At 41.5% G+C, this 13,396-nt stretch overlaps 1 protein-coding gene across 2 annotated transcripts in view; it reads left to right on the top strand.

Moving 5' to 3' along the window:
- Positions 1-13,396, top strand: part of XB5969698.S (provisional ortholog of laminin subunit beta 4 S homeolog) — a 98,803-nt gene that overhangs the window by 69,311 nt on the left and 16,096 nt on the right. For both annotated transcript variants that reach the window (XM_041561747.1, XM_018261427.2), the window contains 3 exons: positions 6,787-6,883; positions 9,311-9,689; positions 12,460-12,644. In XM_041561747.1, coding sequence (XP_041417681.1) covers positions 6,787-6,883; positions 9,311-9,689; positions 12,460-12,644 — 661 coding nt within the window. The remainder of the gene's footprint in view (positions 1-6,786; positions 6,884-9,310; positions 9,690-12,459; positions 12,645-13,396) is intronic.

Genomic DNA, 13,396 nt, shown 5'->3' with positions numbered 1-13,396 from the left:
TTACTGCAAACAACTTTTTATTCCAGGCAGTGGTAAACACAACATGTTTCGGGTTTAATACCCTTTATCTAGTCAGTCTTGGTATGGTGGCCATGGTTGAGTGGTCAGAACTCTAGTGACAATCTTATGCCCAAACAGAAGTTCTGCTGGAGATTTTCCACAGCTTTGTGAAGCCGCACGGTAACCCATTAATGCCAAACAGGGGTCTTCCATTGATTCCCATGCTTTTTTGAGTATAGTTTTTAGTATGCGTACTCTTGCTTCTGCCAATCTATTTCCCTCTGGATGTTTTTGTCAGGGCCCGAAGGCTCTGTTGTAGTGTGGACCAAGGAGGAGACAAAACAACACCAAGTTCGCAGTACAAGAGGGTTTATCAGAAGAATGGTCAAAAGCAGGCAAATTGGTCGGTACAGGCAGCAAAGAATCAGAATCGTTAAACAGGCAATAAGTCAATACACGGAGAATCCAAATAGCAAGAAATCGCACCCAGGAACTATACAAGATAGACCTATAATTGGGCAATGACAGGATGGGCAAATAGATTTAAATAGTTCATAGTTTGGCGCCAAAACTTGACGCGCTGACGTCATGACGCCGACGCTGGCGTCCTCACGTTGGTGTCCTGACGCCGACGCACATTCTGACGCCGGCGTCCATTCCGTCGCCGGCGACCAATCCTGGGGTGACACGTTTCTGACGCAGTCCCACTGCGACCAGGAAGAACCGCATGGTGGAGCAGGAGGTCGCCATCTTGGATGTCCCGTGGGGTAAGTTCCTCCATTTCCATTACAGTTTTGGACTTGAGGTCTGATGTAGAGCCTCATGGCTGAATATCAGTTCCTGAACCAACAAGAGACTGATAGTAAGAACCACAGAAACACTTATAATACACAAAAGCCATGAATATCCTGTAAATTATATCCTTATAAACGGTGACTAGTGATGTCATCAGTTATAAACGGTGAGTAGTGATGTCATTTTTGTCACATGACTCACTAAAACTTGTATATTATAATAAATAAAGTACCCCTTGTGAAAATAATAGGATATTAGAAGTAACCTTGGATTTCCATGACCTGTATGGTCCTGGAACTTCTTGGTGACTTATAATATCCTTATATTTTACAATAAGGGGGTACTTATTCACTATATTATTGACTGAAGCCCTCTAGTGGCTGGAGGTAAACACACCACAGCAGGAGTGATCTGCACGTTGCCCTTTTATACTTAATTGTATTGGTTTATTTTGTTTCATCGGGCTGCTCCTCCTGCAGGGGGAATGTCATATTCTTCCCTTTGCTATTAGTTTTTTTGCTATTAGGTTTATTCATTTTTATAGGACACATCCTCATGTGCCAGACCAGGGTAATCTGATATTTTGCATTTTTATGTTTGAGGTGTGGGTATTTATATATTGGATTAGCTACAGTATTTGTTCTAATTATTATGGTGTAGCACTAAGTAAATACTGGGAGTGCTATGTGTCTGTATTGTGACATCCTCACCTCTAGCAGTTTGTGTAGGCAGTAGGCAGATTAAAGGGTAAATATACAAATACCTATTCCAGGCATCCCTTGCACCTCTTCAGATTCGGTGCATGCAGGGCAGAACTCTTCAGAAAATTTCTGTATTACACATGTGGCAAGTCTGAAAGTCTAATTAAGGTGGGGAAAATGGTGGCAGCCCACCCTTGAGTCAGGTTCAGTGAAGGTTGCAGTGCCTAACAAACTGGCACCCCACTCCTTCTAATAACTCAGGCTTGCCTTGTCCTTTCAGCAAATATGAATCAGAAATCCTGTGCAGCTCTTTTGGAATAAACATGCTCATAGAAAGAATGGCCACTAAATATCCAGTTTGTTAAAGGCAAATGGACCAATTGAGGTTTCTCTGTTCAACTGTCATTCCACCTTACCCAACAGGGATTGTGTCAAAATAAAACATGGTTTTATACACAATGCATCTGTTAGTATCGTTCCTCCTGCAGAATTCCGCATAGAAATCCGTTTTTCAAAAGAGCAAATATTTTTTTTTATATTTACTTTTCAAATTTGACATGAGGCTAGACATGTTGTTAGTTTCCCAGGCACCCAAGGCATGTGACTTGTGCTCTGATAAACTTCAGTCACTCTTTACTGCTGCACTGCAAGTTGGAGTGATATCACCCCCTCCCTCCCTTTCCCCACAGCAGCCCATCAGCAGAACAATGAGATGGTAACCAGATAACAGCCCTATAACACCTGCATTGCTAAAAATAAAAATAAAAAAATGCTCCACCTAGTGGCAGATATGAGAATAGCACACAATAGTAAAAATCCAAGTCCCACTTTGACTCCTCCAATTACATTGAGTAGGAGAAACAGTAACTTATCTGAAAGCAGTTCCATTGTGAAGTCCTGGCTCTTTCTGAAAGCACAGGATCAGGCACAATGACCTGAGATGACTGCTTACACGCCATTGTTACAATTTAAAAAATACATTTATTGGTTCAAGGATAACATTTTAAATGGTAGAATTTATGACAGTAATACAGTAATACCATATAAATCATGAGAGAATCCCTTTAAACACTTACCATAACATTGATTTTACTGTTACAGTTACCTTTACTCAATTGAATAAAAAAAAACGATATATCTACGCTGAAAGCTCCTGACATATTTATTACCCCCATATCCTCCCTTGATGGCTCCAACTTTGTAGCTCATGCCAACTGTTAGGGTTAGTACAAGTGTCAGCTTGTCTAACTGCTTGGTACAGGCAAAAAAGCGGCAAACTGAGGGAGGCAGATCAACACTCCTTGGCCAAGGGGGTGTGTGGGCAGTATAGGGAAATACAGAGAGAACTCTAGGAGATGTGTGGTTGGATTAGGAAGATGTACAAAGGGCAATTTCTAATCAAATTAGGGATTGAAGACAAATTCTATTCTTTTAAGAGAAAAAATAACCATAAAGGTACAAATCCTCCCAGAATAAAAATTTAGCCGAACCCTCTTAGATAAAACAGTAAAACAGCATTGCTGGATGAGACTGCCCAACATAAATATGGCACCAGCATTTTCTTGCTTTTCTGGGTGACTCTAAGAACAAGTTGATAATGTACTAAGTAGTAACTGTGACCCAGGCATTATCCACCCACACAAAGAAAGCAGCATGAAGGGGCTCAGTGAAGGTGGCAGTGAAGGTGTGTAAATGTTTGATTGGGTCACTCAACTCATAAAAGGACAGGTGGCCACCCTCATAGTCCAACACAATTCTTATTCGACTGCAGGAAGGGATGTGAGATAATTTAGTGACTTTACTGTCATGTCTCATTAAATACTTGCTGTGACCCCATCTACACAAAGCCCAGGACTTTGTATTGTTTCCAATGCAGGACTTGCCTCCATGTCTGCCTATACTGGCATAGGCCACTCCTACCCTCCAGCACCCTGATTCACTGCACTCCATTTCCCAGTAATGTCTCCCAGAGGGGAAACTATTGGTACTTAATGCCTGCGAAAAATAAAACCTATATGGGGTTTCTGGGTGACATTGGTCTTTATCTGAGTAAAATACAGTTTTCCCGTTGCCTGATACAGATACTTCATGGCCAGCTGTGTCTATATCTATATACATGTCTGTAGCCTCCATCCCATAGAGTCTTTTTTTCACCAATTTCAAAATACCAGCTAGTCCTTTTTGCAACGACTCTGAAATAAGATCCTCATCCAAATCTTCTGCAGCAGGGACCTTTTTATCATCTTTCGCTCCGTCATCATTATCTTCCCCCTCAGTCCCAAAAATATCATCTGTACTTGATTCCTGGTTCTGTAAGACAGTTATTGGATCAGCCGTGTTGCACAGCTCCTCAATTTGTTGGATCTTCCTGGAGAGCAAATCCATCTTTAGTTCCAGCTTGTGTATAAAATCAGAGAGTTGGAGAGAAACCTCCTTTTCTTGCCTGGATATCTCACCCAAGATTTCCATCTCTAGAACTTCCAACCAATTCCTGATATCCCTGAACAGTGTAGAGACTCGCTCTGCCTCACCTGCTGCTTTTTCACCCACCTCCCTCATGTTCTGCCTCAGGCTCTCCACCTTTAGCTCCATGTCCTTTCTCTCTGGCATCAGCTTTTCCAGAACTTTTTCTTTCTTCTTTTCAGAGGCCTCATTTAGCAGCTCCACCTTGTTCTCCATGTGCTCTCCAGCCAGTCGGCAGGACAAACAGACACACACATTATCCTCAGAGCAGAGATACTTTAGTGGCTCTTTGTGTATGGAGCATATTTTGCTCTCTAGAGAAGTAGTGGGCTCAACTAAAATATGTTTTGTTGTCTTACTGTGCACCTTTATGTGGTCCGCACACAGAGAAGCCTCACAGTTCAGACAGGTTTGAGCAGCAGGTACAGGAGAATGAATACAGTAAGCGCAGAATATCTCACCTTGCTCTGGATGAGTAGTAAGGAATAGTTCTCCTACATTACCCAGTGTCTTGTTTGTCTGAGGAGCAGGATCCATTGGGAACTGTGCTCTGCATTCAGGACAAGCATACACCCCACCTTCCTCCTGGGCACCTACCACTCTCCCAATGCAGCTCTGGCAGAAGTTATGGCAACGTCTCAGGATCGGTATAAATGTCCAGGCAGATAGAGCAGCCTAGCTCTTCTCTTATATCAGAACCAGCCATTGCTTGAAGCTGGAACACAATGTTAAAATGAAAGTGCTCTGAGTATCAACAAGCTGTCATATAGGGTGTGTCCAGTCCCATGGAATTTCACTTAACCACTTTACTCCCAATACGTTTCAGTTCTGTTGTCCCTAGTTCTGCAACTCTCATGGCTTGTCCATAGTGCACAAGTTCTCTCGTTTAAAGGGGAAGGAAACCTAGGTGGCGCAAACCCCCACCCCCCCTCCCGTTTGTTGCCCACCCTCCCTCCTCCCCCCTGGCCTACCCGTCCCGCTGGGCAAATGCCCCTAACTTGTTACTTACCCTTCTGCGCAGGTCCAGTCCATGGAGTTCACCGACGACATCTTCTTCCACGCGATCTTCTTCCTGTTTTGACCGGCGCATGCGCAGTAGGAGCATTTCGCCGGTACGATATACTGCGCATGCTTCGTGACTTTTGGCGCATGCGCAGTAGATCCATACCGGTGAAATGCTCCTACTGCGCATGCGCCAAAACGCCATTCAAAGCAGGAAGAAGATCGCGTGGAAGAAGATGTCGTCTGTGAACTCCCTGGACTGGACCTGCGCAGAAGGGTAAGTAACAAGTTAGGGGCATTTGCCCAGTGGGACGGGTAGGCCGGGGGGGAGGAGGGAGGGTGGGCAACAAAAGGGAGGGGGGGTGGGGGGTTTGCGCCGACTAGGTTTCCTTCCCCTTTAAAGAGGGCCCCTGTTATTGCAGAAAGCCTGGAGTTTAGGGGAGAGAGAGGGTGGTAGATGTAGGTCAACAACAGCTGAAGCTTGAGTATCCCTTTAAGTTTCTGCTTTTACATATAGACATTTCTGAATATAATAGCTACTTATCAAGTCAATTTCCCCAGTTATCACTGATTGGATGGCTCTACGCTTATATTGCATGGATTTATGCTAGTGACTTGGCTCAGCATCAGTTCTCACATCAATTTAACTCAGGAGGCTGACCAGCATAGGCTGCTGGAAGTTGAAGAATGAGGAAGGAACTGTAAGGATTAGTTAAAGGACCAGTAACATCATACCTCCCAACATTTTGTAAATAAAAAAAGGGACAAAAAAGTTGCCGTGCGCATTTTTTATTACCACCTGCATTTTTGTGGCCACACCCCCTAATTACCGTGTTCATTGTACAAAATTTAGCAAGTTATGAAAATTTGAACATATTTCTGTGGGTTTTTTTTCAGTTATTACAGTTTTGCTAATGAAGGTGAATTGCCCTTTAAGCTGTGAGTCTAACTTTTCCCAAGGCACCTGTTATCTTTTATTGTTACAATTACTTATTTGCTTATCTCGAAATTTTGACAAAATTATCTTATCTGCTGCTGTGGCTGTTCTGGGCTCTCTGCCAAAAGCCAATTAAGTTAGAAACATTGTTTTTTTTTTCTGGCTGTTCAGTGCAACGGTACATTATATTTTCATTACTTTAAAACACTCAAAGAGTAGTAGTAGAATCAAAACAGCTTCAGGCAGTAATTTTAAACTGCAAAGTGTTTATAATAGCAGTGTAAGCACACTACATGTTTCGGGCATAACCCTTTGTCAAGTGTAATGCAGGCAAGGCATTGTGGGAATTAAATACTTTCTTGGAAGCAAGACACCACCCCCTCCACTTAAAGTGACAGTGTGGAATTATATGTTACATAATGATTATACAAACTTAATCCAAAATACAGAATATTCAAAAATTCAAAAAAATTCAAAAGATTCAGTGTTAATCTTGAATGATTCATAGTCCATAGTGTCCAAGTTCAAAAGTCCAAATAACTATCAAGAAAACTGCCTCTTTCAGCCTGTTCTTGATTAGCGAGACCAAAACAAAAGTCCAAATGAAAAGTCCAAACCATGACGATTGGTACTGCTATGTCATAGCCTACCCAGGGATGTGCAAAGCATGTAGTTATATTGTTAATTTATAAACCTTTTACTTGCCAGCATTCTAAATCCCGTAACATAAATGACATGACATTGCCAGACAATAGCTCTCAAAGCTCCACATAGTAAGTTTTTAAAAGTGAGAGATGGATGTCAATGCATGTGCTTTGCATCCAACCATCTCCATTATTATCAGCCTTTCAGTTCCATTGCCTTTAACTCAGTTCTCTCTTTGTCTAGTTCACAGGACAATGTCACTGCCAACCCGGTTTTGGGGGGAGAGTCTGCTCACACTGCCAAGAGAATTACTGGGGCGACCCACAAATAAAATGTGAAGGTAATGTCCTGCTAGAGGAGGGACTGGAGGATCATTATTGGGGGTGGTCATCCACATATAATACTATACAAATATTAATATTTTTTGGATATTGTAAGTCCATTAAAATAGAACATAACAAGTCCATTTTTATTCCCCATGCTGCTTGTCCTGACTACCTGTTTAGTTCATATTAGTCAATTAATTTTCCCCAGAGTCTGATTGGGCGGGTGGGACACTGGGAAAAAATTCGGTGGCTCCCAGCACCTTATGTGACCTGCTTCCCACTGAAAATTGTTGCTCCCTCCCGACCTCCCCAATCACAGCCAGTGTCGGACTGGGACACCAGGGACCCACCCAAAAACCTTTGACTAGGGGCCCACCAATTAATCTTAGACCAGGGGGCCACTCTTAGTAGTATTGTTCTTCCTCTCCTCCCTCAACCTCTATTCTCCTAGTCTCTTTTCTTTACATACTATAATCTATTATTCCATCTATTTAGCCTCTTTGTTCTCATAGAATTTGGGAATAGCCATGAAATATGCCAAATGTCTAGCAGCATGAGGGCCCACTGACACCTTGGCCCACCGGGACTTTTCCTGGTATCCCGGTGGGCCAGTCCGACACTGATCACAGCTGCAGCAGATAAGGGATAAGTAAACCTTTAAAATAAGTCAATGTATAATGAATAATTGTTATTCTAAGCATTTTTTAATGCACATTCATTATTTATTTTTAATTCCAAGATATTAAAGGATACATGTACTGTTAATATAAATTTTGTTCCAACTGCGCCACCTGCTGGTTATTTTCCGACCAGTCTGACCACCAAGTATTCAAGGAAGTTGTCAGGAGAAAGAAGGAGACTGCTCTGAGGTTCGTCGGCTGAAAAATAAATAGAAACCGCTTTCAAATCTTTCCTAAGCAGAAGAACATCAGAGCAGCCTCTTTTTCTGACAACTTCCTTGACTACTTAGTGGTCAGACTGGTCGGAAACTGACCAGAAGGTGGCGCTATTGTAACAAAATTCATTCATATTAACAGTATATACAGTATTTTCCTTAAAGGGGTTGTTCACTTTTGAGATAACGTTTTGTATAGATAGTCTGAGACAATTTGCAATTGGTTTTAATTTTTTATTATTTAAGGTTTTTGAGTTATTTAGCTTTTTATTCAGCAGTCCTTTAATTTGCATTTTAAGCAATCTGGTAGCTGAGTCCAAATCCCCCTAGCAACCATGCACTGATTTGTATAAGAGACTGGAATATGAATAGGAGAGGCCTGAATAGAAAGATGAGTAATACAATTTAGCACTAACACTACATTTGTAGTTTTACACAGCATTTGCTTTTTAGAATTGAAAAGTTGCTTAGAATTGACCATTCTATAACATACTAAAAGTTACCTTAAAGGTGAACCACCCCTTTAATATTTTGGAATAAAAAATAAATAAATAAAGAATGTAAGTTAAAAAAAGTGCTTAGAAAAGCACTCGCATCAATTTTATATTCACTTATTTTAAAGGTTTACTTATTCTATTAGTATAACGTATGCCAATGGGACGGCATTGTCAGATTGGCCCTGAGTGGGTATGGGGGCCCCTGAGGTGGCAGCTAGATATGTTGTTCATTATGTTTTGGGCTTCTGTACCAGCCCAAGGCAACCACAGCCCTTTAGCAGTAAAGATCTGTATCTCCAAAGATGCCCCAGTAGCTCCCCGTCTTCTTTTCTGCTGATTCACTGCACATGCTCTGTGCTGCTGTCACTTACTGAGCTTAGGGACCCACTCACAATATACAGTACACATAGAATAGAAATGTCCCAATATAAGGCCGATTAGTAATTAATACAGATAATTACTACATGGCAGCACAGAAACCAGTGCAATTAGCATCAGAATTTAATAATCAGCAAACCTGTAGCATCAGCTTATATTACAGACCAACCTCATTTTCTGCTGGATAATTAGTGACGACCCCTAAGCTTAGCTTCTCAACAGCCAATCAGAGCCCACTGAGCATGTGAGTGTCACAGACACTTTCCAAGATGGTGACCCCCTGTGACAAGTTTGAAGTCCTGGATCATTGCTGCTATTGACAAACTGAAACTTTAGGCTGGTGCAATAAGTTCAGTATATAAAACATGGCATTTTTAGCCCTATTCATTTTTAGGGTTTAGTTCTCCTCTAAGCTTTTTGACAACTGCTAGTAACCTATAGCAACCCAAAGCTACAAATCAGGTGTTTGCTCTCAGTATTTTAACTGAAGTAGACCAGTAAAAGCTAGCTACTGATTGGTTGATACGGGGACCAAAGTTTCTTCTGCTGCTGTGTAGCCTCATATGGAAATTTATTCTACAAAGTTGGGAGATCAGTAGGCACAGAACAGATCAGATTAAGTTCTATAGCCAGTGGTGCCATTCTAATGCCTTGCACTTGTCTCTTTGTAGTATGCAACTGTGATGAATACGGGTCAGAGACAGCGCAGTGCGACCACCTCACTGGGAAGTGTTTCTGTCGGAAAGGTTTCACGGGACGGAGATGTGATCAGTGCGCCAGGGGCTTTCAGAACAACTATCCCTTGTGCTTGCCCTGCCACGAGTGTTTTGCCCAATGGGACATGATTATCTCTCAGCTCCGGGATAAGCTCCGGGGCATTCAGCAGAAACTGTCAGACCTCCAGGAGGGAGACGTAGCCCCAGAGATCAGTCACCTTCAGATTAGGGAGTTGGAGAACAAGCTGAGAACCATTAAAGAGCTCATTGAAGATGGTGGTGTTGAGGGAATGAAAATGTTGGAGCAAATGAACAAACTAGTAAACAAAATAAGGCAAGTCCCAGGGTTCTTTAACCATTCTAACCCATCAAAATGTCATACTGACATTACTTAATGCAACATCCCTATAGTGCTCTAGATACAATCCAGAACCACAAAGAACTTATCAGACCGGCAGTAGGTTGGTTATGGTTGAGTGGATTTCATATTGGACTCTGAGCTCTTACTTATTCTGTTCCACACCGTGCATACAGCTGTGCAATAAGACATATATAGGGTGCACAAAGGATAATGATATAACAGAGGTGGGGTTTTATTCAGCTCCAGGAACCAATCGCAATCAGAAAGCATTTACTGGTTAAAGGAGGAGGAAAGGTTAAAATTAAGTAAGCTTTATCAGAAAGGTCTATATAAATACACCAGTAATGCTGCTCTGAGTCCTCTGTCAAAAGAAACACAGCGTTTTTTTCCTTCTATTGTGTACTCATGGGCTTCTGTATCAGACTTCCTGTTTCCTCCAGGGCTAGGGCTTGAGCATGCTCAGTTTGCTCCTCTCCCCCTCCCTCTTCCCATCTCTGCTGTAATCTGAGCTTAGAGCTATGAGCGAGAAGGGAGAGACTCGGGCAGGAAGTGATTTCAAAGCAAGCTAATATGGCAGCTGCTATCCTAAACAAACATAGACAGTGTCTAGAGCTGTTTACTGTATGGTAAAGTATTCTAAAGAATATAAATGGTGTTCTAGCTTGCACTGTTGTGGCTAATGTATTGGCAATAAACTGCCTCGATAGCTTTCTTTCTTCTTTAAGGATTTAAAACAAAATATCTGATCCCCCTATGGGTTCCTAGACCTGAAGAAAAAATTATTTAAATCAATACATAACAATTGCAGTCCCAAAGTAATATTCCTGCTAAACTAATGAGTTAATTCTGAATCCGTCTCACACACTGGGGGTCATTTATCAACACTGGTCAAATTTGCCCACGGGCAGTTACCCATAGCAACCATGTTCTTTTGCAGCTGGCTTCAAAAAGCCAATCACTGATTGGTTGCTATAGGTAACTGCCCAGTGTTGATAAATGATCCCCTGTGTGCCTTAAACCTTAAAGGAAACAATTCTGTCTCTCTTCGCAAAGAACAGGCACAGATCTTAGCACAAATATATCTACAGTATATAAAGACCTAGCACCTTGCCTCGGGTTAATATACAGTAGCTGTGCTTCGAGCACCATTGCTCTTGGGCCTCTTCTTGTCACTTAGGTGCAGGAACCCTATATTATATTATGCTGTGCTCATAGTGTTGTGTTTTTCCACCAAATTATTTCTGTGCAACTTGCATGAACTTTACAAGCATTTGCAATAATAGCCCCTATATTATCAAATTGCTTTGCAGTAGGAGCAATGTCCTTGTAGCCCTACAGAATGATGATACCGACACCTCCAGGGCATGGGCCAGCTGTATCACAAGTTCTGCATTTGACTGGCCTGTATGGGACGGTGGCACAAAAGAAGCCATTACTCAAGAACAATGTGTGGTTCGGCAAAAAGCTTAAAAGTGACCCAGTTGTGTTGGGGTCATATTAGACCAAGATAGAGCTTTTCCAGCTAAAAATAACAAGTAGGAAATCAGATGTCACCTTCTTGCTATTGTTGTGCATGGAACCCCTGAGCAGCACAGTTCCCAGATTGAGCACCACCCTATTTCTTACCCAGAACCTGGATTTGTGTTAAAGTCTTTTCTGACCAAAGTTCAAAGCATTGTGCAAATATAACACTGCATACACCCTAAAAAACACGATGCCTACAGTGAAATATGATGGTGGTAGCATCATACTCTAGGGCTGCATTGTAAGGTCAGTGTTCTGAATAATTGAAACAACTGGCCAAAGACACCCAAGGACTTTCTTTCCAGCCGAAAATGACAACCTCCGTGGTTTGTAGACATAAGCAAATGTTGGGTGATAATTCCCTAATTACAGCAAAATATCAAGCACAAAACAAAAACTGTGGTACTGTGTTAGCCAGTAGCAAAAATAACAAATAAAAAAAACAAACAAATACAAAAAGTATTGTAGAAGTGATACCTATATTGGCTTACAATAAAAATACATTGCAAGAGCCCTTGCTGCTCTGAAAGCTTGCAATGTATTTTTATTGTTAGCCAATATGGGTATCACTTCTACAATAGTGATGGGCGAATTAATTCGCCAGGTGCGAATTTGCAGCGAATTCCCGCAATTCACCGCCCGTGAATAAATTCGCTAAACCACAGCGAAAATTTGCCGGCGTAAAAAAAAACGGACCTTTTTTTGGACGCTGGCGCAATTTCGAGAATTTTTTGCCATTTCACGAATTTCTCTGCAAATTTTTGCAAATTTTTTCCGCAAAGCAAAACGCCCCAAATTCACCCATCACTATTCTATAATACTTTTTGTATTTGTTTGTTTTTTTATTAGCAAAATATCAAGAAATTATGCAGAACAATGAATTGTCTGTGTAGTTATATTTACACCAGGGGTGTAGCTACAGAGGAAGTACACCATGTGACTGCAGGGGGGCCCAGGAGGTATAGGGGCCCCATGAGGCCCTAATTCATATATAATTTCAATAAATATTGGTAAAACAGATCAACCTCTAGACATTTTTGGGGCCTGAAAAATGATTTGCTTTGGGGCCCAGTAACATCTAGTTACACCACTGATTTACACAGCATTGGAACTCTGTTTATATGGCTGTATCTCTCAGGGATATTTTTGGTTTTAGTGTTTATATAAATTGTTCCCAAGCCAATTGCTTCATGTCTTCTCCTGCCTTGTTCCCCTGCAGGACTGAAGTGGCTCAGCTCTCATATCAGCTGCACACCCAGGAAAAGCAAATGAATGGCACAGAGGCCAAGGACAGAAGACAGAGGGGAAAGCTGGACAAACTGACAATAGATATTACTATTGTGAACGAGACCGTGTATGATCTGAAAGTGCAAATTGAGGCCATAGTAGCGGCAGAATTCAATGGTAATGCCTTGAGCAAAACCTCTGTTTTTACCGCATGTAATTTATTTCTTAATAGACAAGTAGTCTTCATGACATTGCTGTAAGAAACCAAGAATGGAGAAGCAGGAATAAACAGACCTTCCCTACCTTGTATAGTGTACCCCTATTAAAGAACCAGTAACACCAAAAAATAAAAAGTCTTTTAAAGTAACGAAACCATAATGTACTGTTGTGCTGCACTGGTACAACTGGTGTGTTTGAGTTAGAAATTCTACTATAGTTTATATAAACAAGCTGCTGTGTAGCCAGCGCCTATCCGCGCCTTTATGCCTTCCGTTCCGTGCTGCACGACGCTAGTGCAGAGAGCACAATTGCTCTTATCTGTTATCTACTGTGTATCCTGTGCATGAATGGCTGCCCCCATGGCAGCTTGTTTATATAAACTATAGTTGTATTTTAGTAGCAAATACACAAGTAATTCAAATTATGGAGAGACTTGTAGTCTACTTATACATCTAAACAGGGGCAAAATATTTCTTATAATACACATGAAGAAATTTGGGTAGGCAGTGATGTAGCTAGAGATTACTATTCCTTGCAGCAAAATCATTTTAGGACCCCCACACTTTTTCAAAAAACAACTTATTTTACATATATTCAACATACACATCAGTAAGACCTCACTGGGCCTTCTCTACCCCAGGGCCATCCCAGAAGCCACATTGTCTGCTTCCCCTACTGTTATCAGTCACCGTTAAATTGATACCTGTTCC

Source organism: Xenopus laevis, chromosome 4S (assembly GCF_017654675.1).
Source record: "Xenopus laevis strain J_2021 chromosome 4S, Xenopus_laevis_v10.1, whole genome shotgun sequence".
NCBI lineage: Eukaryota > Metazoa > Chordata > Amphibia > Anura > Pipidae > Xenopus > Xenopus laevis.
Note: the sequence above shows the minus strand (reverse complement) of the source record. Positions and strands in the feature narration are given on the sequence as shown.